The following is a 25,733-nucleotide window of genomic DNA, read 5'->3' on the forward strand; positions in this document are numbered from 1 at the left end:
CATCTATACCAGTGTGACTACATTTAGTTCCCCAACACCCATCTGAATAAACTGAACTCCACAAAAGTAGCTCAAAAGTCAGATCTTGTATCTTTAATACCTTTATTTTAAAGCTGCTGTTCTCCAACTGGTTTTTGAATTTTATAATTCTTGACGTCTGATTTGTCTGATTTATTCTTTTATGTAGAGACTGTCCAGTTTGGCCAATGTACATGGCAGAGGGGCATTGCTGGCACATGATGGCATATATCACATTGGTGGATGTGCAGGTGAACGAGCCTCTGATGGTGTGGCTGATGTGATTAGGCCCTATCATGGTGTCCCTTGAATAGCTATGTGGACACAGTTGGCAACGGGCTTTGTTGCAAGGATAGGTTCCTGGGTTAGTGTTTTTGTTGTGTGTTGTGTGGTTGCTGGTGAGTATTTGCTTCAGGCTGGGGGGCTGTCTCTAAGCAAGGACTGGCCTGTCTCCCAAGATCTGTGAGAGAGTGATGGGTCATCCTTCAGGATAGGTTGGCCAGTCTCTACGTAAAAGAATAAATGGACACAAATCAGATGTCAAGAATTATAACATTCAAAAACCAGTCGGAGAACACTTCAATCTCTCTGGTCACTCGATTAAGGGCCTAAAAGTGGCAATTCTTCAATAAAAAAACTTCAAAAACAGACTCCAATGAGAGACCGCTGAATTGGAATTAATTTGCAAACTGGATACAATTAATTTAGGCTTGAATAAAGACTGGGAGTGGATGTGTAATTACACAAAGTAAAACTATTTCCCCTTGTTTATTTCCCCTCCTACTGTTCTTGTAAAGTGCTAGAAATGGCCCACCTTGATTATCACTACAAAAGGTCCCCCCCCCCCCCCCGGCCCCGCGCTCTCCTGCTGGTAATAGCTCACCTTTCCTGATCACTCTTGTTACAGTCTGTATGGTAACACCCATTGTTTCATGCTCTCTGTGTATATAAAATCTCCCCACTATATTTTCCACTGAATGCATCCGATGAAGTGAGCTGCAGCTCACGAAAGCTTATGCTCTAATAAATTTGTGAGTTTCTAAGGTGCCACAAGTCCTCCTTTTCCTTTTTACTAAAGCACCAGCAAAGGAAGATAAAGTGTGAAGGGAATGACTGACAAGGACTTGCCCTGGCAAATTTTTGTCCTTTGCTTGTTTCTTCTCCCTAATGATTGCTGCCTTTCTTACAAGTACAGTCCTAAAGTGCAGCCTCCTCTGCGCTCTCTGAGATAGTGATGTACTGATCTGCACTTTAGAGAGCCTTATGTATTTTATATAACTTTAGGGGGAAGCTGATAAAGTGACTTAAACATTAAATGCCTTGCATAATGACAGAGCAGCAGCCGTGTTAGAGTGTATCCGCAAGAAGAAAAGGAGGACTTGTGGCACCTTAGAGACTAACCAATTTATTTGAGCATAAGCTTTCGTGAGCTACAGCTCACTTCATCGGGTACATTCAGTGGATCCGCCGTAGCTCACGACCTGCCACAAGTCTTCCTTTTCTTTAAAAATTAAAGTGATTCACCCTAGAACTGCCCAGTGAAAACATCCATTGCCAGATCCCTGCAGGCAGCTTGCTCTTGCTCAGTTCTACTCAACTTGTATCTTGTACACATTACACATAGCAGCTGCCTTAAGTGTTATTCCTTAATAAGAGCGGAGTATGAAGGTGGCTAGCCCACAGGAAGAAAGGGCTCAGAGTTTCCCCACCATCCTTACTGTAGGACAAAAAACATAAGGGGTTCCTCTAAATTGTCTTGATAAAGCATTTTTCAAGGGTCAGTCAATAGCTCCATTTTGATGGCATCTTTCCATTTAGTTGGAGTTCTTTTCATGCCTCTGGTTCCCAGAGGTAATTCACATGGGTAAAATGTGAATCTCAGGGGTGAGATTATCAACAAGATCACTTAACACCAGACTGAAGGGTCAGCATCCAGTTGATATATTATGCTTTCAGTCAGACCACTTTCCAGAATCAGAACAGTTTTTGTTTGTAGACTTTCCTAGGGCCCAATCCAGATCCTGCTGCAATCTATGGGGACTTTGCCATTGATTTTTATGGGACCAGACAGCATGGGTCGGATACTCTGGACTGATTTCAATCTCAGTTGCACCAGTTTTACTGTAAATGAAGCTGATCCTGTTTAATACTGGTGTATGTCAGAGAAGAAGCAGGCCATCATTCTCATACTGATAATACAGGAGGTTATGAATTACAATACTTTTAAAAAAAGGATGCATCCGATGAAGTGAGCTGTAGCTCACGAAAGCTTATGCTCAAATAAATTTCTTAGTCTCGAAGGTGCCACAAGTACTCCTTTTCTTTTTGTGAATACAGACTAACACGGCTGCTATTCTGAAATACTTTTAAAAATATCTATTGTCATTTGTCTCTGGGAGGTGCTCAGATGATTTGGTGATGGGCACCTGTATAAAAAACTGAAAAGACAGACAGAAAACACATTTAATTTAGACTGTAAGCTCTTTGATGCAGTGACTGTCATTCATTTTATGTCTGTACAACTTTTAGCACAATGGGGCCCAACCTGATTGTGCTCTTTAGGCACTATAAGTAGGCTTGGCAGAATTCAATCAATGTTTTTTATAACTTCAATGGATAATATTGTTGTTTATTTATAAGCATTTTTTAGATTTAAAATTTCACAATTGTGCAAAACTATGGATTTTAAGCATTTTTAACCATTATTTTTAACTATTTAAATTTTCATATTTGCAGGAAATTTGGGGGAGGGGTGGGAGAAGAGCCCACAAAAAGACAACTATTTAATGACAGTAGATGCTGAGATTCAAGAGTTAAAGCTTTCTAAACTGTTAAAACAAAATCATCAACATCGCACGTCAAAATACACAGAGTAAGTATCCTTAAATAACAAATCATATCTTTTTTTACTATTCATTTGCTAATCCATTTATAAACAAGCTTAATTCCAAAGTTTAAATCACTGGATTCTGACTCTAATAAGTTTTCAAGCAGCATTTTTCTCACTTGGTTTATCTGTAGATTTCTATTATTATCAATGAAAATATTTTTTCAATGTGTGTGTACAATAAAGTCAACATTTACTGCAATTTACCAATAAAAATCTAATCTAGGTCTAAATATAGGTGTTATACCATAATAGTGGGTGAATAATAATAATACTTGCTCTTTTATTGCACCTTTCACCACTAGGTCTCAGTGTTTTGCACATATTCATTCATTAAGTCTCACACTACCCATGAAATAATTTCAGGACACAAATGTAAATTGAATTGTGATGCCAAGTCCCCTGCTCTAAAAAACAGATCACAATGTATAAAGGCTTTGCCAGAAAGGATCCTTTGGTGTGTTGTTTGTGTCTTTCTTAGCTGAGATTAGATGGAAATAAGGAATGGAAAGGGTCCTGTAAATTAAAAGAAGACAAACAAAACCCTTAATCCTGGATTAGGAAAGAAAAGTGAAAAAAGAAAATGAAGGAAATGTATTGGTAGGGCAAAATATTGGCCTATATTTTAGGGTGAGTGAAAGAAAGCCTTAATATCTCAGTATAAACATAGGCTAAATAAAGCCAGCACAAGCTGAAGAATGAAGCATTAGTGACTTTCCTATTGATCTCAGGCGGTGCCCAGACACCATGGTAATTGCTGCCTCAGAAATGCATAGCTAGATACTTAGAAACTTCGGAACGCTGAGTTGAACTAGAGTTAGTACACAGTGTCAAAGGATCAAAGATAAACGGAGCCCAAGCTAGCTTTTGGGACAATCTTTAAACAACAGAAAGAAAGCTGCTTTATAAACACATCACACTGCTGGAACCATTTTACTGTTGAAGCCTTTTGCAGGTCGTGAGCAATGCAGCTCTAAGTGAAAAAGTGGCTTGTAAGGAGTTTAAATAAATGGAGAGCTGAAATAGCAGAGAGAGATCTGACTCCAATCAAATGAGTGGCTGTTTTGGCTCTGTAATACATTTTCCATCCGTATCTTTAATTTGAATCAAATGCACATCTCTTTTGCTGTTTGTGAAATGCAACCGCAGCACATGCTTAAAATGCAGGAAAATAGCAAGTGCTTTACTACATCAAATTATACATCCATCTGGCTTGGTAACTGGATCAGGAAGATACTTCTTCTGTTTCAGATGAAAGCAACTACTCTTCATCCCTAATTCACTTAGAAGCCAATACCATTCCTAGTATCTAGCCAAGCAGCTGGTGGACATGAGAGAGCTGGATAATCTAACAAGTCTTTTCCATTTCTAATGCCTATGATCTCTATGGGGACAGAATTCTTCCTCCCAAGATGTGGACTGATAGCAAAGCTTCTCCACAGAGCTGTCCCAGAAACCCTTGTTCCTACCACATATTAGGGTTGCCAACCCTCCTGGATTGGCTGGGAGTCTACCACAATTGGCCTCGATCTCCAGGGGGCTATTGAAAGCAATCCAGGAGATTTTAATAGGCTGCTAAAAGTCTGGTGGGTGGTGCAGCGGGGCTAAGGCAGGCTCCCTACCTGCCCAGGCTCCGCGCAGCTCCTGGAAGCGGACAGCATGTCTGGCTCCTAGGTGCAGGGATGGCCAGGAGGTCTCCATGCACTGCCTCCGCCTCAAGCACTGCTTCTGCAGCGCCCATTGGCCAGGGAACCCCTTGGCCCCAGCCTGGAGCCCCTTCCTGCAACCCCAACCTGCTCATCCCCAGCCCCACCTCCTACCACACCCCAACCCCGTGCCCCAGACCAGAATGCCCTCCCACACCCTGAACACCTCATTTCTGGACCACCCTGGAGCCCACATCCCCAGCTGGAACCCTCACCCCCTCCCGCACCCCAATCCCGTGCCCTAGCCTGCTGAAAGTGAGTGAAAGTGGGGAGAGCGAGCTACGGAGGGAGGGGGGATGGAGTGAGCAGGGGCGGGGTCTTGGAGGAAGGGCAGACAGGGGCATGGCCTCAGGGAAGGCAGCGGGACAAGGGTGTGCAGGTTTGTGCAATTAGGAAGTTGGCAATCCTACCACATATGCAGACTCAATGGGCAGCATATCTGCACAGCAGGAGATCCATCTACTCCACCCTGCCCCTAAAAGTCTCTAGATATGGAGCTCTTACAGAGCAGTGCCCTGTGGCTTGTGGGGTCCCCAAATTCTATTCAGTTACTGCACAGTGGAACCAGACTTGTTCCAGTGCAAGCAAAGCCCTCCAAGCCTGCAGAAAAAGAGGCAGGATTTGGAGTTTGGCCACTTGTACCTTTTTGTACATGGGAGAAAAAAATTCCTTCCTGACTCCCCCAACCAGCTACACAGTTTAATACTCTGGAGCACAGGATTTGGTCATCCTTGTTACTGCCATACCTTGTATAACTGAAAATAGTACAAACTCTCCCCAAATGAAAATTTCTGTTAAAATTACAGCCACAACATGTATTTCCATGACCTCCAGGAACAGCAAATTTGCAGATTAGTTACAGGCTGCCTAACGAAGTCTTTCCTTTTAGTGGCTCTGATTTCACTGCTCTAGCAGTTTTCATGTTGCAGCCTTGACCTAATACAGTTTTCTCTTTGGTGTATGCACCTTACAAGACCAGCCTCTGATGTGTCTTCAGGATTTGTCTATAAGGCTCTTCCTTTGCATTAGCTGTCAGTGCATGCAGTGCACTGCTATTGGTGTGCATTGTTGCAATTGACTTAGTGTAGTCTCAATGAATATTTGAAAAGATAGTAGAAAGTGAATTTAAAGCTGGTTAATTCCAATGAAAAATAGCCTCTGATGCTTAATAGGTTTTTTTCTATTTTGTTTGCCATTATCTCTGAAAACCAGTGATTCAATCCTGCAAAAGCTTCAGCTAGATCACAATGTTTACACATGGTGCCAGTCATTAAGTTTATATGGACTCTTGCTTCTTTCCTGATTGCCGCCCACCCCCAGATCTTTGAAATGAAAGAACAGCAAGATAAATAAGCCACAGACTATTAAAGAGCATAAACTCTTTGGAAATACACCTGCTGCTCTATGGCTTTTCAGTCTTAAATAGATGACATAGTGGATGCTACAGATGTGTTTTAAAAGACGCAACTGTCTCCTGCAAAGAGTTTCAAAAAGGTCCAAATGGCTCTTTGTTTTCATGCTGATCGATCTATCCATCCCTCCATCCCAGAACTAAGCAAGAGTTCTGTGTAAGCCTGAAAGCTTGTCTCTTTCATCAACAGAAGTTGGTCCAATTAAAGATATTATCTCACGCACCTTGTCTCTCTAATATCTGTGTGTCTGTATTGTATTGCTGCACATCACCATTATTGTATTGCTGCACATCACCATTGTATTGCTGCACATCTGAGCACCTGTCACGTAAAACATATTGGCAATAGCAAAGTCCCTAATGGAGTTCATGAAGTCTCTGGCTCTAGTTTTTTTGTTTTTGTTTTAATTTGAATGGAGGACTGTGCTGTGAATGGCATTCAGGTGCACTACCTTTCCCAGTGGACTGGAGCATTAGTACCAACTGCTAGGTGGATGAAAGAGAATTAAACTCCAAACCACTGCCATGGGCCCTGATCCAAAGCTTGCTCACTTTAATGGGAGACTTTCCATTGACTTCAACTTCTTTTGGATTGGGCCAATGGTCATAAAAGAGAATTTCCATAATTACTTTAACTATCAAGAGCCAGTGGCAACTGGCCAAGTTATCAACATTCACTAGACATAATAAGGGCTATATTTTGCCACACTTACTCATGTTCAACAATACCTTAACAATTCAAACAGTCTCAAGGAAATCAATAGGAGTGAGCTACTACTCAGCATGAATACAAAACTACATACATATCAGTGATCTAACAATAAATAAGCACTTATTTTGTAAACAGACCAGAAAATAAAAAAATGCATTGTTATTAAAAACGTCATAATTTTGATCAGGATACAACCCATCTTGTCAGAAGTTGGTCGAAGTAAATTTTTTTTTGGTAGGTGATACAATTCTTATCTGCAACTTGACAGGATGTAGAAAATAATTACAAATGAAAAGGTTATTCATAATTTTTATATGAGTTAATTAGTAAATCCAATCAGAGTCTCTCATTACAGTAATTAATAATTGATTATACTTCAAATTAAACACATTTTTTCATCAAAATCTAATTAAATACCTGCTTTTTTGCCTGCTGATTAAATCAGTGGGCCTGGCAGTGACACTCTTTGTTAAATATGTTTATGCTGTACTGAACTGATGCATTTTATTTTTAATAATTGATAGTTCCTTTAGAAATTAGCAATAATGACCCATAATTACGACTTCAACCTGATCAGCATTCCTGGCACCTTGCCAGTCATACACAGTGCTTGGCAGATAACACAGGACTCATCCAAATGGGAAAAAAAGGATCTAAAGCATAACCCATGGACATAATTTTTAACCATATTAACTATGAATTAAATCAGGACTCTCCTCTTTTCAAAACTGCTGGAAAAGTTTTCTGAACAGGAGACCATTAAGGGGCAAGCCAGCCTTCCTGACCTATCTGTAACACAGCAAAAGTATATACACATCCACAGTCATAATTAATGGACACCAAAGTTTTAAGTGAGCTATGAAGAGATACCTCTGACACAGAGAGATAATGTCCAATGGAACCCTGTTCAGAGCATAAGGAGAATGCTAGATAAATGAGACAGACAGGCTCAAACATAAGTAGCAAATGATGAAAACTGACTGTACATTCCATCAAACTGTTACTGATTTAATGCTGGTTAATTAATCATTTCTGCTCCTATTATAGCAGGCACAAAAGTGACTGAAGTATAATACGAGTCAGCAGTGGAAAAGATTGAGTCATTAGAGCAGCACACATAAAGGGAACATGGTGAAACTGAACATTGGTGGTAACTGTAGTAATAATTATACACGTATGAAATGAAAGAGAAAAATCTTTCAATCCAGGTAACGATTTGCTAGCTCTAATCGCAATATTTTACAGATCATTAGCCTACAGGAAGTTACAGTGAAATCCAAGACAACAGCTTGTTTGTGCCACACAGAACAGGCACTTTCACCTCTGGCTACACAACAGTTTGTATCATTGCCATTTTAAAAGAGGAGTCTAGCAAAGAACCTATATAAACTAATACCAGGTTTATCAGCGAAGAAGGAAGGGAAATGAAAGGTAATACCAGGCAAAATTCAAACAAAAATGCCATTGCACAGCTGCAACAGGACAGCAAATTTTCCATATCTTCTGTATTTCAAAGTTAATTTATTCCACTAACCCTCAAAATGTCCTGTTGAGCCAAAGCCCCTGAACTATTTCCTCAGTCAACTAAAACTCCCAGACTGTTCCTCTTATTCATGCAAGTAGTTCCATTGATTTCAATAAAATTACTCGCGTGAGTAAGACAAGCAACATTTAGCTCCAAGCCAAGTGGAGATTTTGCCGGAGTAAGAACAGGACCAACATTTCAGGATTTGGAGTCTGACTCAGCTCCCACTGACTTTGATGGGAGCACAATCGGGACCCCGGTCTCATTACTATGCTTTATTGTAGGTGGGCTTGTCTCATTCTAGCTGATTCCAACACTTTCTCCAGCAAAAAAGGAACAATTCAAACTCTTTACATACAGCATATGGAATAGGTTCTATTAAACTTTGGTGGTACTATTAAATGAAGTGAGCCCAACATTGCAACACCCATCAAAGTCAATGGGCTTACACGGGTTTCAGGGCTTGTCAGACAGAGAGTTAGTGCACAGCAAGCTGGCATGTAAATCCACAGTGCACCAGCCGGCTGTGCTCTAATGGTCCATATGGACCCGGCCACTGAACACTAAAAGTTCACTAGTGCACACTGATTTGCTGCTATTTGAGACTGGAATATGTCAAAGCACACTAGAAACTTTTAGTGAGCAGTTGCATTGTCCATGCAGCCAGTTAGCGCATGGCAGACTAGTGTACTGTAGATTTACACCTCAGCTTACCACACACTAACTCTCCATCTAGACAAGCCCCACGAAGTCTTACTTGTTAGTTACTATGGGTGTAACCAACTTGGTTTTGCAGTTCCCAAATGTTAGCAACACTGGTGCTGAGGGTAGAGGATAAAAAGGCTGAAAAGTGAAATATGCTTACCGATAAAATAAGCAAGCAGGATCACCAGCGTGACTGAGATGATAATGGCACTCAGAGCAGCACATTTCCAGTTACAGTACTTATAGGGTTTCTTCAGATTAAAGGCAGGCCTAGAGAAGGTACTTCTGGGAAGGGGTCTAGGGGGAGGTGAGTACACAGTGCTGGACGTCAGGGGATATCCCGGCGATGTTGTACAGAAGAGGGGAGAGGTGCCTCCGGGTTTAAACAGGAAGTGCCTGAGGGAAGAAAGACAAAGAGTAGGTGACTCTTCACAAAAATAAAAGCAGAGGCAGAATTCAAAGCTTAGGGACGGTGGCTGCTTCCTGAGTGAAGAAAGCAGCTTCACACAATGATTTGTAAATACACAGATGCCATGCACAGAAGAGAAGAATAAAGAACAGACAAGTCACACAGAGTAAAAGAAAAACGTCACAGTGCCAACAATACTGCAGAGAACACTTTGACAGAAAGAGACATCTCCACGGGAAAGCTCACATTACAGTGAAATGAGAGATCCCAAGCACTGCTAGGACAGATCAGTTCACGCAGGCAGGACTGAGGGCCTGATCCTGTTCCCACTGAAACTTTCAATTGAATTTTAATGGGAGCAAGTTGGAGGTGGAGGAGAACATGAAAATGTACCCAAATATACTGATTGCTGCAGGAGAACTTTGTTTTGTTTTCGTTTTTGGGGGTTTTTTTGCTGTGTGGAGATGGGAAAAAGGGAGATCAGGTCGTTTCACGGTGCCAAAATGTCACAATGTTCCTAGTTTTCCATCCCAACATTTTGACAGCAGCCATATTTTAGCCTACTTGTTTTTTGTGTGGCTTAGGAGACAGCAATGTAAGGACCTTGAGCAAGTCTCACTAAAGTCAGAGGGAAGAATCCCATTGATTTCTATGGGAGTTAGGACAAACTGTAAATGAAGACTACAGTTTTCAGGAAAAGCTCTTGAGAACTTTAAGGCACCCGAATCCCTCTTTTCCTGGATTTTCTTCAGGAGTGAAGGGAAAGGAAGGAGAAACAGTAGTAGCTTGGGTGGTAGGCCTGATTCTCCTCTCTCTAGGCCAGTGTAAATCAGGAGTAACTCCACTACTGTGGGATCAGAATCAGGTCCAATGCAACTAGTATTTTTAGTCATGATTTTATTGGCCAGATCCTGAGCAGTGATAAATCAGTACCACCCCACCGAAGTCGATGGGGTTATGCTGGTTTATGCCAGTTGAGCATGTGGCCCAAGGTTTCCATCTCAAAGACACACATGTAATAATAGGGAAAAACTCTCACATGCAGAAACATTGTTGTGAAGAAAAGTCATGGAACGATTTGTGCAGTATAAAGTGATGTGGATTTTCTTTTAAAACAACGTTTATGCTACTTCTGGCAAACCCATTAACTGTACAAAATAATGGTTGCTAGAGCATGACTCATTATTTCCACTATTCGTCTATGTTAAAACTTTAATTCTTGCAGCAGTGTCTCCACTATTAATTCATTTCTTTACTATATTTTGCTACAGCTTTATTTGGTCCCCACGGAAGCTGCATCTGCAGTGTACAAATATAACAAGCAGTATTGCAGCTGATGATGATTTGTTAGGCAATGAACCTGGAAAATATCAGTTTAACATTTGCAGTATTGTTCAGCCAGCCTCATAGTAGTTTAATGTCTTCACTGAAATCCTAGTAACCTTCGTTTATAAAAGACTGTAAATTGCTACAGATACATCTTATTAATGAAATGATTTTCAAAATGGCAAAGAAAGCCAATGAGATGCTATGGATCATCAGCATATTAATGAGGCTGCCATTAATATGTACAGGATGCTGTGCTCCAAGCTCAGGAACTTCATTTTTTAAAGCCATGTTAGAAGAGGCAAAAAATGGCATTGCCCTTAAAACGTCACTGAAGTGACCAAATGCTTTCATGCAAAGATCATAATGACTGTACAGTAAACAGGAAGACCACATACGTGTCACATACCCATCATTGTAAGCACCGTCATGTCGGGAGGAGGTGAGAATGTCCATCTCAATGAGGTTGTCCTGCAATGTCTCTAGGAATGTCTGCTTTGCTATGTTTCTACATACATATGGAAACATGAATGAAGCCAGTGAGTCATGCATCTATGAAGCGTGATCTTATAAACCACAATGGTATAGTGCAGTTGTGCATGGAATTAGAATGATGGACCATATATTTATATGTATAGGATATTACACATATACATATACAGCATTTAAGAATGTTCACTTCTAAGTATGCGTATACACACATATATATGAACTGACACACATCCCTGTGTGCATATATATATATAAAGTTAGTTTTTTTATGTCTATGTACATTCTTTATTATTTTGCTGACAGTGCAAAAAATATGTATGAAACTTTTTGATCTGCTGGATTCAAAAGACCAAATCTTAATTTAGTAAAGCTGTACTCCAATAATGAGTCTGCATCAGTGTCTGTTTAGGTGCGAAGACTGAATTCACTGCCCAAATACTGTCAATACCATGGTTCCATCTTGTGTTATCACTAAGGTTGAGATTTTGTCATGGTTATTTTTAGTAAAAGTCATAGACAGGTCACAGGCAATGAACAAAAATTCAAAGAAGCCGTGACCTGTCTGCTGTGGCTCCATGGTTTCCCCCCACCACCATTGTGGCTGGGAGCTGTGGGGTTCTCCCTTCGCCCACAGCAGCTGGGAGCTGCATGGTGACCATATTTCCCAAAGAGAAAATGGTACATCCCAACCGCTCGCCTGCGGCATCCTACTCCCTCCCCAACCCCGTGTGAGGCTGTCACCCATCGCTGGAACCCTGAGAAGGGCCCCCTCAGGAGTCTGTCACCTGTTGCTGGAAATCTGCAGGGGCCCCCCTGTTGCTTGTCGCTGCTGTCGCCTGTCTCTGGAACCCTGCCAGGGCCCCACTGCCTGACAGCTCCAGAGTCCTGAAGCCCCAGGGGCTGAAGAAGAGAATGTCAGGGAGGTCTCTGGAAAATCACAGATTCTGTGACTTCCATGACCTCTGTGACATAAATGTAGCCTTAATCATCACATATCTCCATCCAAAATTTAACCAGATGGATGATTTAGTTGGTGTTTGTCCTGCTTTGAGCAGGGGATTGGACTAGATGACCTCCTAAGGTCTCTTCCAACCCTAATATTCTATGATTCTCTGTTTCGTTTAAATCCTTACTTTGCACTTTGAATTGGGTAATTAACAACTGAATTAATCTAATCTTCTTACTTATTTTAGTGAGGCAATGTTAGTCTGATATATAGAAGTTGAGATATCTGGGTTTTCTTTCATGTGCACGTTTTAAATAAACATTCTCTCAATTACTGAGTGGCAGAAAGTTGAATAAGTTATCTGTAATTCTTATAATGGATTGATGGTAATGGATAGCTTAAACAAATGGCACGTTAGTCTGAAATACCCCGGTTTGGGTTTTGAAAAGTCTTGCCCCTTCCCAGTTTTGTTTGTACATATATGGAGATCAGCCAAATCCAGAGCCATATATCCTAAACTACTTAATACTTTTGGTTGGGGGGATGGGGAGTGACTGAGAGACAACCACTCAACTTCAAATGTTTTATAATTACATTTGGAACATCTATAGCACCATCAAGGATCTCAAAGCTCTTTACAAACACTTAAGTCTCAGTTGACAGAAAATGAGGCACAGACAGGGGAAGGTGCCCAAGGTCCCACAGTCGGTCAGAGGCAGAGCTGGGAACCAGAACCGAGACCTCCTGGCCTGCAATCCTGTGCCACAAGACCAGACACAAGAACATCCTTTTCATCTTTTGCAAAATCAAATCCATCCCTGATTTTGCCATTCTCTATTTTCAAACTTCAAAAGTAAATCTAAGTCTGTATCTTGAAACTTCAGTAAATTCCCAAGCCAAGACTAAAGAAGAGAAACTCATCAGCATTGTGACACTTTATCACTTATGCAGGATTAAGGGTTTCCAGGATATGAGAGGCGTGTGGTGAACTCTATCACAGAAGCTGTATTCAGGTAACAGGCTATACCAAGGGAAACTTCAGTACTGCCGCATTATGTAAACCTCCCTCTATGAAGTGTCCTTAACCTTAGTTTTCATCTCTCCTTCTCGCTAATGCCAGCACTTGTTTAGTTCAAGCTACTGCCTTTGTTGGCTATGGGCTGCACTGACAGCACAGATCTGCAGTTGATCCCAGTGACAGGAATGTGATTCATATTCATAGCTTTCAAGTAAAGTGGATCAACATGCTTAAGCTGAGACATAGCACTGGAAATATCAACCCGTCTCAAAGTATTTACTGCTTCCTCTCCTTCCTCAAGAATGCAGGAAAAGTTGGGTGTTTCACTCAATGTAATAAGGAAGCTACGCACTCGCACATAGAGCCTTTAATGGATAAAAGGCAATGTACCTAACAACACAGTAATCAGAAAAGGTTCATGAATAATTAAAATTTGTGTAAAACTGGTGGTTCCATGTATTTCAGTTGTGAATTGTCAATAAAATGGAAGAGAACACTGGGTTATGTGATCTTCTAATGCATGTCAGGAACAGAGCAGTCACACACTGGGCTACACTGGCAATTATTATGCAACTGGACTCTTTCTTTACTATGGGCCAGATTCTACCCACTTACTTAATCTGAGTAGGGGTTTACTCTGGGTACATATGCTAATTCTGGAGTAAAATCCTGAGTCAACATGAGTCAGGGAGGTATAATCTGGTCCTCGGTGCTTACAGCGTGAAATTCTCTGGGACTAGTATTGCCCTAAAGCTACAGCTGTGCCAAGCAAATGGCTGTCTCAGCTGGCATTTATTTGCTCACTGCAAGGTCACATTTACCAGAACAGAAAGGAGAGGTCAGAAAAAAAAGGGAGGAATAAAGAGCAGAGAAAGCGTGGGGAGAAATGACTCACCTGTAAGATCTCACTGCTGAGCAAAGATGTTTTCATACAATAAATTGCTTTTAAAGCAGCAAAGGCTGGAGAAGTGGAGAAAAGAGAGGCAGAAAGAGAACTAGAGGAAAAGGGGAGAGGAGTGAGGAAAAAGAAATGAAGAAAAAGAGGGAAGGAGGAGATGTGAAGAGGGGCTCCTCTTCCAGCAACATATGAAATTTTGATGGGTATAGTATTTGTAAGATTTAAGCACCTATACTTTGCATTTATGTTAGCTTTTGCATTAAACTCAACCTGTCCCCACCCAACCCTCCACTCTGAACATCCCTGGATAAGGTCATTAAAAAGCTGAACCCAGATCTGAATTCTGCAAATAGTCCCAATGTTATTAAAAATCAAAACCAAACACCTTCAAATTTGGGATGGGAGAGGTTTGCAATCCAGTGTTTTATACACATTTTCTAGCTTGTGCTGGTCTCTATTTAAAAGATATACCTTTCTCTTTATGTCATCTCTCTGTGCTGGCTAGTGTGGAATTACAAAAATGGATATTCAACAGAAATACAGTTCCATTTTTGACATGAGATTATCACAATACCATATTTCTATACTTCAAAGGTCTTAATTCTTGGATTAATTGCTCTGGGATGGAATCTATTTTTTAAATGTTGAACTTTTTGTGGTTTACTTATTTATTATTCCACTAGTTGCTGATCTTTTTGATCCCTAAGTAGCTAGATTTTTGCAGTGGGAAGGAACTACACAGTTACTCTACATAGTAGGAAGAATTCTGCTCTCAAGTCTGAGGACAAACCTGAACAATGGTGTCTGGTCTCTGAGAACTCTCACCGAAGTAAAGGGAAGATCTGTGGATGTCGGAGATGAGCCACACGTTACTAATCCTCGATACAGTGCAGTCTCTATTTATTATGTTGTTACTAGTTCTACAACATATCTATTATCCAAATAGTTTGTTTAGTGGGGGAACAATAATATCTTGATGATGACCAACTGAATTACTAATTTGTTGTGCAGCATCAGCTCATAGAATCATTTACCTGTTTATAAAGGCAATATAATGCCCTTCCAGCTGACCTTTCAGAAGTTACATAACTGCAACAAATAATCTGTTTTCTATACAATGTCAATGTATAGTGTGATGACATCTAGGATAAAGTAATAATGACAGTAGTTTGTGAAGCAAGTGAAAGCCCTAACCTACATACAAAGACTTCTTCTTGTGAGTAAATTCTAGATGACCAGTCTGGCTAGGAGCAATCATATGAATTCCTCAATATGTCTATGACAGTTAAGTAATATGCAAATAAAACACACTGCTTCACACTTGGAGAGACATTCACCAGATCTATTATGGTGGAGCAGTATTGATGCTATAGTTAAGGATGTGTCAGAGTTTTCAGTTTAACACGGGGTATAGTCTGGGCTCTAGATACCTAACAGACCACTTCTCTTTCTCTCCATGTATCACTGTAATTGTTAAGATTTCTGATGCTCGCTCTCTCTCTCTCATGGTCCATGGATTTGGACATCTAGGAGCGGGATGTTTTCACGGGAGGGCCTTTAACTCTGAGGTTACACCACTGATCCCACAAAGCCAGGTTATTATTTATTTTGGGTATGGCAGTAGGTGCCCAGAGACCCCAAGTAGATTTGGTGACCCCATTGTGCTAGTCACTGTACATCCACAAAAGAAGACAAGACCTCTCCTCCAAAGGCCTTACAATCTAAATTAAGACAAGATGCAACAAGGAAGTGTAACAAATAGCAAGAGGGAAGGGGCAGAGGAAAGCCATTATAATAACATGGTTACATAGGCTAACAATGTGCATAACTGGACTGCTGTAAATCAACTGAAAGGTGTTTTCCCCCACCTTTTCCTTTTTTTAAAATGAGTACAGTCTGCTAGACCTGAATACTGTTCGATTTAGCCATCATTTTTTGCTCAGTTTCTTCTAGGAGTTAGGGCCTTAGTTATATATTATGTACTCAAATCCTGAGACAATATGGAAGGAGCATGTTTAAAAATAGGTTAGGCCCCCATAGATCCCTGATAGCTAAGGACCTGATCCTGGAGTAACCTCACAGAAATCAAAGGGACTACTCATAGAAGGGCTGCAGAATTGGGCACAGAATAAGCTATGATGTACATTTCCTTAATAAAGAAACAACAGGTAAAGTTCACTGCCTGAGTGTATATGCACCAGAGTTGGTACCCTAATAAAATTATTGCAACCGTGGCCAAGTCACATTTACAGTTCTAACATGTAATTTTGTCCTAATCTTTTAGGGCCAGCTTCTTAGTTGGGTCTTAATCAGTCAGTCCCTGAGAAATCAATTAGACTGAAATGCCATAAAAATGTTAAATTGGGACATAATCTGCAGTTCAGAGGTGCCTGCGAACATGGCTCTTACCCAGATTGTCAAGGTTCCTCCCCCACTCTGAACTCTAGGGTACAGATGTGGGGACCTGCATGAAAAACCTCCTAAGCTTATCTTTACCAACTTAGGTCAAAACTTCCCCAAGGTACAAAATATTCCACCCGTTGTCCTTGGATTGGCTGCTACCACCACCAAACTAATACTGGTTACTGGGGAAGAGCTGTTTGGACGCGTCTTTCCCCCCCAAATACTTCCCAAAACCTTGCACCCCACTTCCTGGACAAGGTTTGGTAAAAAGCCTCACCAATTTGCCTAGGTGACTACAGACCCAGACCCTTGGATCTTAAGAACAATGAACAATCCTCCCAACACTTGCACCCTGCCTTTCCAGGAAAATGTTGGATAAAAAGCCTCACCAATTTGCATAGGTGACCACAGACCCAAACCCTTGGATCTGAGAACAATGAAAAAGCATTCAGTTTTCTTTCAAGAAGACTTTTAATAAAAATAGAAGTAAATAGAAATAAAGAAATCCCCCCTGTAAAATCAGGATGGTAGATATCTTACAGGGTAATTAGATTCAAAAACACAGAGAACCCCTCTAGGCAAAACCTTAAGTTACAAAAAAGATACACAGACAGAAATAGTTATTCTATTCAGCACAATTCTTTTCTCAGCCATTTAAAGAAATCATAATCTAACACATTCCTAGCTAGATTACTTACTAAAAGTTCTAAGACTCCATTCCTGGTCTATCCCCGGCAGAAACCAGTATATAGACAGACCCACAGACCCTTCGTTTCTCTCCCTCCTCCCAGCTTTTGAAAGTATCTTGTCTCCTCATTGGTCATTTTGGTCAGGTGCCAGCGAGGTTACCTTTAGCTTCTTAACCCTTTACAGGTGAGAGGAGCTTTCCCCTGGCCAGGAGGGATTTCAAAGGGGTTTACCCTTCCCTTTATATTTATGACACAGATAGATCAAAATATGCACCTGCTTTTAAAAACAATGTTCTCAGCAGTGCTGCTTTGGTGACTCAACTGAGCAGATTCTGCCCTAGAGTGGATGCATACAGCTCCCATTGATCTCAATGAGAGTCCATGAATGTAATGGACTGACAAATTTGGCCCTTAGCTCGGTTTTGGGATCTAGTAAATGTTGTTTTCTGTCTGGAATCTATCCTGGGGGTTTGTTCATCCCAACTGAGGCAGTTAAGTGAATTTATATGCCCCAGTTTAGCTCCAGAAGACACGTCCTCAGGCCTAGGGAGGGGAAGAAACAGATATCAAGGTTGGGACCAAAGAGGGGCTCCAGTGGATCTCTCCTTGGGCAAAGGGAATGGTAGAATGCAATCTCTGGAGAACGAGGAGGTAATTCTGTAAGCTGAACAGGAGTAGAGGCATCTGTCATCAGGGGAAGTCTTGAGTCAAAACTGCTGAGGAGGCCCAGGTGTGAGGAAGTGGGGTTGAGGAACTATAATGAGCCCCAGCTTAGAAGCAAACAGATATGGTGGGGAGGGCAGAGAATTGGTTAATTGGAAAAATTGTGTGCATGTTTGTTTGTGATAGACAGTGTGTGTTAGGGCATGTCTACACAGTGAGATAGTGTGCAGCAAGCTGGGGTGTAAACAAAGCACACTAACTGGCCATGTGGACCCTGCTACTACACACTAAAAGTTCCCTACGGCACTTTGATCTACTCTCCTTTGAAATAAAAGTCGACCAAAGAACACTACGGAACTTTCACTGTGTGGTATCAGGGCCCACACAACCAATTAGTGTGCAGCAGGCTAGCATGTTGTGGATTTATACTGCAGCTTGCCATGCACTAACTCACTGTCTAGACAAGCCCTTAGTGTGAGTGCAGGCACATATTCAGGATTCATTGTATGTGGGTGTGTCTATGCGAGAAAGATTGGGTGTGTTCAGGTGTGTGTGTTTTCACTTTTTCTCACCGGTGTCTCTCTTCCCACTGTGAACACAAGCAGTGGGAAAGGGGCAAGAGAGCTGGCAGCCTCATCTCTTATTCAGAAGCTGCAGCAGCAAAATATCAAGAGCAGGTGAGAGGAAGGTCTAATCAGCCTGGTATTAAATAATGCCAGCGAGCATCCTTTTCATTATCCAAGTAGTTACGGGTGTGTAGCATATCCTGCAGGGGAATACGACAGGGAGCATGAACAACCATCAGGGGATACTATTATTAATTCAGTCATATCCAGAATGTCCAGCAAAATCACAGAGAGTCAAAGGTTATGGATCAACCTAAGACTCTGTGGGGTCCAATGGTAAGTGTCTATATGCATTATAGACAGATCTGACCCTCATTTTAGCGTTCTTGTTACTCTGTGAAGAAGCCCTTCTTAAACTGATTTCATAAAGGTTTATGTTTGTGGTTCTTCAAGCAAAGAGTGGGTAATTTTACACATTATCCATTGTGTGTACTTTCTTAGGACAAGCTAGGAGCTCATCTGTTACCAGGTACCACACAGATCTACAGACCATTTCTAATTTATAGAAAGTTTATTTCTTCATAAATATGAAACTTCAATATTGTCTAGATGTAAATCCAAATAAGACCACCTGCCATCACTTCCACGAAACTTGGTGCTTTCATTCTTAGACCTTTGAGAGATTTGCTGAAATCTTAGCCAATTTTCTGAGGAAAAAACATTTTAAACGGAGCAAGTTCCTCAGGATAAATAAGGACAATACTGAGACATACAATTATCCAGTACCAGAAAGGCAGGAGATACATGGAAAAGAACACGAGAAGTTAATGGAAGCAATATTAACTGACTCATGTGCCACCATTCAGTGTTCCGTACTGCTTCAAGCAATACTGGAGGATAGTAAAATGCAGCAACATATTCCCCCCTTTCTGATTAGGTCTAACAAGATCAACCTTTCCTGCATTATATATTACAATAATTATCTGCTGGATGAGGCACAGCTAGAAGGCTAAATCTTTTCAATATATTGACTGATTTCAGTTTCATAAATAGGATATTGATTTATCCCACCACATAAGAAGAAAATACATTAAGAATAAACATTTTTAATCTATGATTCTGGTTTTAATTTTAAATGGAGGAAAAAAACTTATAAGCCACTGTTAATACCAATGATATTTTTAGTATATGGAAGCAGAGCAATTTCCTCTTCTCTTAGTCCAAATAAAAGACAGGAGGAATAATACATACAACTTGGAATGGATAAATTAAACATCAGTTCACAAACTGAACCGGTGGCTAAACAGACATATTTTTCCATGTATACTGTGTTGTTCTAGCCATGTTGGTCCCATGATATTAGAGTGGGTGAGGTAATCTCATCTATTCGACCTACTTCTGTTGGTGACACACATAAGCTTTTGAACTTACACAGACCTGAAGAAGAGCTCTGTATAAGCATGGAAGTTTATCTCTCACCACCAGAAGTTGGTCCAAAAAATATTACCTCACCCACCTTGTCTCTCTACTATTTTTCTATGGCATACACTAAGCTGAATATAGAATACTGTAAATAACTAAAAAAAACCCCTACCTAGTCTCCAGTGGGATGTTGCTGTTGAGTAACCAGTTGTCCTGAGCATGGGCTGGCTCTTGGGTGCTGGCAGGGTGCTCTCCAGAAAGAGAGTGGTCAGTAGGAGCAGGGCTGGGGTTGCTACGTGGCGTGAAGTTCCCTCTGTTTAGGGAGTTGATTGAGGCTGCTTGATGCTGATTTGGCGTGTGAGCGTGTGGTAGTGGAGGTGGAGGAGTTCGAAGTCTTGAATGGTTCTGAAGACCTGGAGGGTGATCTAAAACATAAGTAAGTATTTGTAAGGTTTAGGACTCCAGCCAATGTTCATTCGCACAAGCAGTTCAAAGAAGTATGAAGACTAAGGGTATGTCTACCCAACAATTAAACACCCGTGGCTGGCCGGGGTCAGCTGATTCAGGCTCGCGGGGCTTTGGCTGTGGGGTTGTAAATTGCTGTGTAGATGTCTGACCTTGGCTGGAGCCCAAGCTTTGCCTGCCCCCACCCCGGTCGCTGCGTCTCAAAGCTTGGGCTCCTGCCAAGCCTGAACGTCTACACAGCTCCGTGAGCCCGCAGTCATGCCGTGGGTCTTTTATTCCAGTGTATACATACCGTTGAAGACTACAGACACGAAATCAAACTCAAAAGACAAACATGGTCCTTCCTGTTCAATAACTTCTAATGAAACATACAATACTTGTATAAAGTGAACAGCAGAACATACATTTCATACAAGAATGTTATAAAGGCTTAGAACACTGCAAGAGGTCTGTTCCTATCATCGAATTAGTTCTGACTCACAACTGCAGGTGTAATTGCCATCTTTGTAGTGATGCTGATTTATGATACAGCATGCAAAATATAACCAGCCTAGGTAAATAAAGCAAGGTAAATACACTTTTCATTGAAGTTTGTTCTCACTGCTTTGCCTGAATTCTCTAACCGGACCAGAAGATAGGGGTAAAAGATAGTAGAGTTCATTCTGGATTTCAAGAAGGGCATAAGACTGTATCGATACACAATTTACAAATGTAGACAGCATAAAAGGAGGGAGAACTACTGAAACGGAGTACAAAAAGGCTTGGGGAATAGATATAGAAGGTGTCAGTGAAATGAAACAGTTAAGGATGAGGATAGGAAAGAAGGGTGGTACTGGGGCCGTGTTAAGGTTACTTTGTTTAAAATTCCAGACATTGTCATGTGCTAGTGAACAAAATCTGGTGAGGATGAGATTAGGAAAGGAGGGAAGCGAGAGCAAATGTTCCAGAAAAGAACAAACACATGAAGAAAGATTAGAACAGATAAGGATTTTGGGTATAAAATAACTGGTAGATAATTTATTTTGCCCATCTTTTCTGGGAAATTAAGAAAAAAGTAAAAACTGCTAATGGATCTTGTGGGAGATGGATAGTTCAGGGTACTTGGTAATGAGATACAGAATGCTTAACCTCTACATCACTGGTTTCAACAGGTTAACGAGTGCAAGTCATCAACATATCATAATTGTATGGTGGCCTATGAGAAATGAGATGGTCATCTTAGCTCAGATCTTGCTAGCCAGGTATCCATATCACGCAAAAATACCAAAAATGCCATTAATTCATGGTCTCGGAGAGTTCAAGGACTGAATAGCCATGGAAACCTGGACATGGTACTTCTAGGTTGTCACTGAAGCCCAGGGCAAGGCAATGAAGAGGAGAACTCTTGCTCAGTAACAGACACTAGGCTCTTTACAGCAGGGACCTTTTCTTGTGTTCTGTGTTTAAAATAATAATGGCCATACTGGATCAGACCAGTGATCCCTTTAGCCCAGCACCCGGTGTTCTAGCAGTGGCCAATGCCAGGTACTTCAGAGGGAATGAACAGAAGAGGCAATCTTTGAGTGATCATTTGTATAGTGGCTAGCACAATGGGGTGCTATTCCACAACTGGAGCTCCTAGGCATTATATAACATGAATAAAAAAATAATAATAAGTCTGATAGTTGAAGTTCTCATCTCATTTGTACACTGAATTTGTTGAGTCTCTTCCAGTCTGGGTTAACAGGCTGCTCCTTTTCACCATTTCAGTACTGACAGATGAATATTTCCAATGGCTGGATTTTGGCTATAAGGCTGCTCCCTCCTATAGTAATCACTTGACATTGAAGATTTATTAGACACTAGTAAAGTGTCTACCAAATTTGCAGTTAACCCCTGTCTAATAATACAATCATTCAATGGAATCATAGAATCATAGAACATCGGGGTTAGAAGGGACCTCAGGAGGTCATCTAGTCCAACCCCCTGCTCAAAGCAGGACCAATCCCCAACTAAATCACCCCAGCCAGGGCTTTGTCAAGCCTGACCTTAAAAACTTCTAAGGAAGGAGATTCCACCACCTCCCTAGGTAACGCAGTCCAGCGCTTCACCACCCTCCTAGTCAAAAAGTTTTTCCTAATATCCAACCTAAACCACCCCCACTGCACCTTGAGACCATTACTCCTCGTTCTGTCATCTGCTACCACTGAGAACAGTCTAGTGCTTCTGCCTTAAAGGGATGGCAAGAAATATTTGTCAATAGTTTCACCATATATGCTTTTCACACATTTAGATGCCAACCTCTTTCGAACCCCCTTTCAGGTAGTTGAAAGCAGCTATCAAATCCCCCCTCATTCTTCTCTTCCGCAGATTAAACAATCCCAGTTCCCTCAGCCTCTCCTCATAAGTCATGTGCTCCAGCCCGCTAATCGTTTTTGTTGCCCTCCGCTGGACGCTTTCCAATTTTCTCACATCCAAAACTGGACACAGTACTCCAGATTAGGCCTCACCAATGCCGAATAGAGGGGAACAATCATGTCCCTCAATCTGCTGGCAATGCCCCTACTTATACATCCCAAAATGCCATTGGCCTTCTTGGCAACAACGGCACACTGGTGACTCATATCCAGCTTCTCGTTCACTGTAACCCCTAGGTCCTTTTCTGCAGAACTGCTGCCTAGCCATTCGGTCCCTAGTCTGTAGCGGTGCATGGGATTCTTCCATCCTAAGTGCAGGACTCTGCACTTGTCCTTGTTGAACCTCATCAGATTTCTTTTGGCCCAATCTTCTAATTTGTCTAGGGCCCTCTGTATCCTATCCCTACCCTCCAGCATATCTACTTCTCCCAGTTTAGTGGATAAACCTTCTGATAGAATATTTCACGGGTCCTGAGGTGAGAGGTTTAGGGTAGATGGAAGGGAACAGGGGACCTTAGAGACAGGCATAACGGCTGTGAGTAGAAAGTCCTACATAGTCGTTCCAAGAGCTATAGGGATGAGCTCCAGCTTCTCTAGCTAAGTTTTGTAAAGGACTTTGGGAACAAGAGGGACCATTTCTATACAAGGTTCTCGGATTGAGAGGCCATTAACTGCCCAAGCTTTGGGTTCCTAGTACCTAATAGGTCTTCAAAGGAGTATTGGCCAGATTCATAATGAGCACCCACATCTGGCGTGCCCAGGAATGGCAGATCAGAATGAACAAAGTCTCATTGCATTATGACAGGTTTCAGAGTAACAGCCGTGTTAGTCTGTATTCGCAAAAAGAAAAGGAGTACTTGTGGCACCTTAGAGACTAATCAATTTATTTGAGCATAAGCTTTCGTGAGCTACAGCTCACTTCATCGGATGAATACTGTGGAAAGTGTAGAAGATCTTTTTATACACACAAAGCATGAAAAAATACCTCCCCCCACCCCACTCTCCTGCTGGTAATAGCTTATCTAAAGTGATCACTCTCCTTACAATGTGTATGATAATCAAGTTGGGCCATTTCCAGCACAAATCCAGGTTCCCCCCCACACACACACAAAAACACACTCTCCTGTTGGTAATAGCTTATCTAAAGTGATCACTCTCCTTACAATGTGTATGATAATCAAGGTGGGCCATTTCCAGCACAAATCCAGGGTTTAACAAGAACGTCGGGGGGGGAGGGGGTAGGAAAAAACAAGTGGAAATAGGTTACCTTGCATAATGACTTAGCCACTCCCAGTCTCTATTCAAGCCTAAGTTAATTATATCCAATTTGCAAATGAATTCCAATTCAACAGTCTCTCGCTAGTGTCTGGATTTCAAGTTTTTTTGTTGTAATATCGCAACTTTCATGTCTGTAATCGCGTGACCAGAGAGAGTGAAGTTCTCCGATTGGTTTATGAATGTTATAATTCTTGACATCTGATTTGTGTCCATTTATTCTTTTACGTAGAGACTGTCCAGTTTGACCAATGTACATGGCAGAGGGGCATTGCTGGCACATGATGGCATATATCACATTGGTGGATGTGCAGGTGAACGAGCCTCTGATAGTGTGGCTGACGTTATTAGGCCCTGTGATGGTGTCCCCTGAATAGATATGTGGGCACACTTGGCAACGGGCTTTGTTGCAAGGATAGGTTCCTGGGTTAGTGGTTCTGTTGCATGGTATGTGGTTGGTGGTGAGTATTCGCTTCAGGTTGGGGGGCTGTCTGTAGGCAAGGACTGGCCTGTCTCCCAAGATTTGTGAGAGTGTTGGGTCATCCTTCAGGATAGGTTGTAGATCCTTAATAATGCGTTGGAGGGGTTTTAGTTGGGGGCTGAAGGTGACGGCTAGTGGCGTTCTGTTATTTTCTTTGTTAGGCCTGTCCTGTAGTAGGTGACTTCTGGGAACTCTTCTGGCTCTATCAATCTGTTTCTTCACTTCCGCAGGTGGGTATTGTAGTTGTAGTTGCGATATTACAACAAAAAAACTTCAAATCCAGACTCCAGCGAGAGACTGTTGAATTGGAATTCATTTGCAAATTGGATACAATTAACTTAGGCTTGAATAGAGACTGGGAGTGGCTAAGTCATTATGCAAAGTAACCTATTTCCCCTTGTTTTTTCCTACCCCCCCCTCCCGCCCCCCAGACGTTCTTGTTAAACCCTAGATTTGTGCTGGAAATGGCCCACCTTGATTATCATACACATTGTAAGGAGAGTGATCACTTTAGATAAGCTATTACCAGCAGGAGAGTGGGGTGGGGGGAGGTATTTTTTCATGCTTTGTGTGTATAAAAAGATCTTCTACACTTTCCACAGTATTCATCCGATGAAGTGAGCTGTAGCTCACGAAAGCTTATGCTCAAATAAATTGGTTAGTCTCTAAGGTGCCACAAGTACTCCTTTTCTCATTGCATTATCACTCCCTGAAAGGGAGATCCTTGTAGCTAAGTCTTGAAACTCTCACTATTCCCCAAGCCCAGTTCATGTCTGCAATCATAATCTTTCATTCGTTGATTTCCCTCATATTCTAGCATTCCAACCTATGCAGCTGTATTGACAGAACAGCTGTCTCATATATAAGGCCCTAGCTGAATCAGGGGATGACTATCAAATGATTTCGGCTGAGTTGCGGATAAGACATGGAAAATCACGTAAAAGTAATAATGGACCTTTATTAATTATGGTAATTTGGAAAAGCCAGAGAAGACATATTTGTTTAAGAAAAATTTACTGGAACAATATAAACATTCAAGTATTATGTTATGACTGCTAATTTTTTTGATAACCAGACATTTTGCTGCAACTATATTACAGTCATTAATGCGCAGGCCTGAGAGCCAGAGCCCCGGCCGCCCACGGGGCTGAGAACCGGAACCCCGGCTGCCCGCGGGACTGAGAGCCAGAGCCCCAGCCGCACGTGGGCCTGAGAGCCGGAGCTCCGGCCGCACACGGGCCTGAAAGCCGGAGCCCCAGCCGCCCGCGGGGCTGAGAGCCGGAGCCCCAGCTGCCCGCGGGGCTTAGAGCCAGAGCCCCG

The 25,733-nt window shown here is 41.7% G+C and overlaps 1 protein-coding gene across 1 annotated transcript in view; it reads right to left on the reverse strand.

Moving 5' to 3' along the window:
* The window catches only part of TENM4 (teneurin transmembrane protein 4), a 523,302-nt gene that overhangs the window by 228,879 nt on the left and 268,690 nt on the right, over positions 1-25,733 (reverse strand). Inside the window, exons 5-7 of the mRNA XM_073335791.1 lie at positions 19,969-20,221; positions 11,109-11,207; positions 9,125-9,360 (exon numbers count right to left, since the gene is read on the reverse strand). Coding sequence (XP_073191892.1) covers positions 9,125-9,360; positions 11,109-11,207; positions 19,969-20,221 — 588 coding nt within the window. The remainder of the gene's footprint in view (positions 1-9,124; positions 9,361-11,108; positions 11,208-19,968; positions 20,222-25,733) is intronic.

The sequence above is a fragment of the Lepidochelys kempii genome, chromosome 1 (assembly GCF_965140265.1).
Source record: "Lepidochelys kempii isolate rLepKem1 chromosome 1, rLepKem1.hap2, whole genome shotgun sequence".
In the NCBI taxonomy this organism is placed as follows: Eukaryota; Metazoa; Chordata; order Testudines; family Cheloniidae; genus Lepidochelys; species Lepidochelys kempii.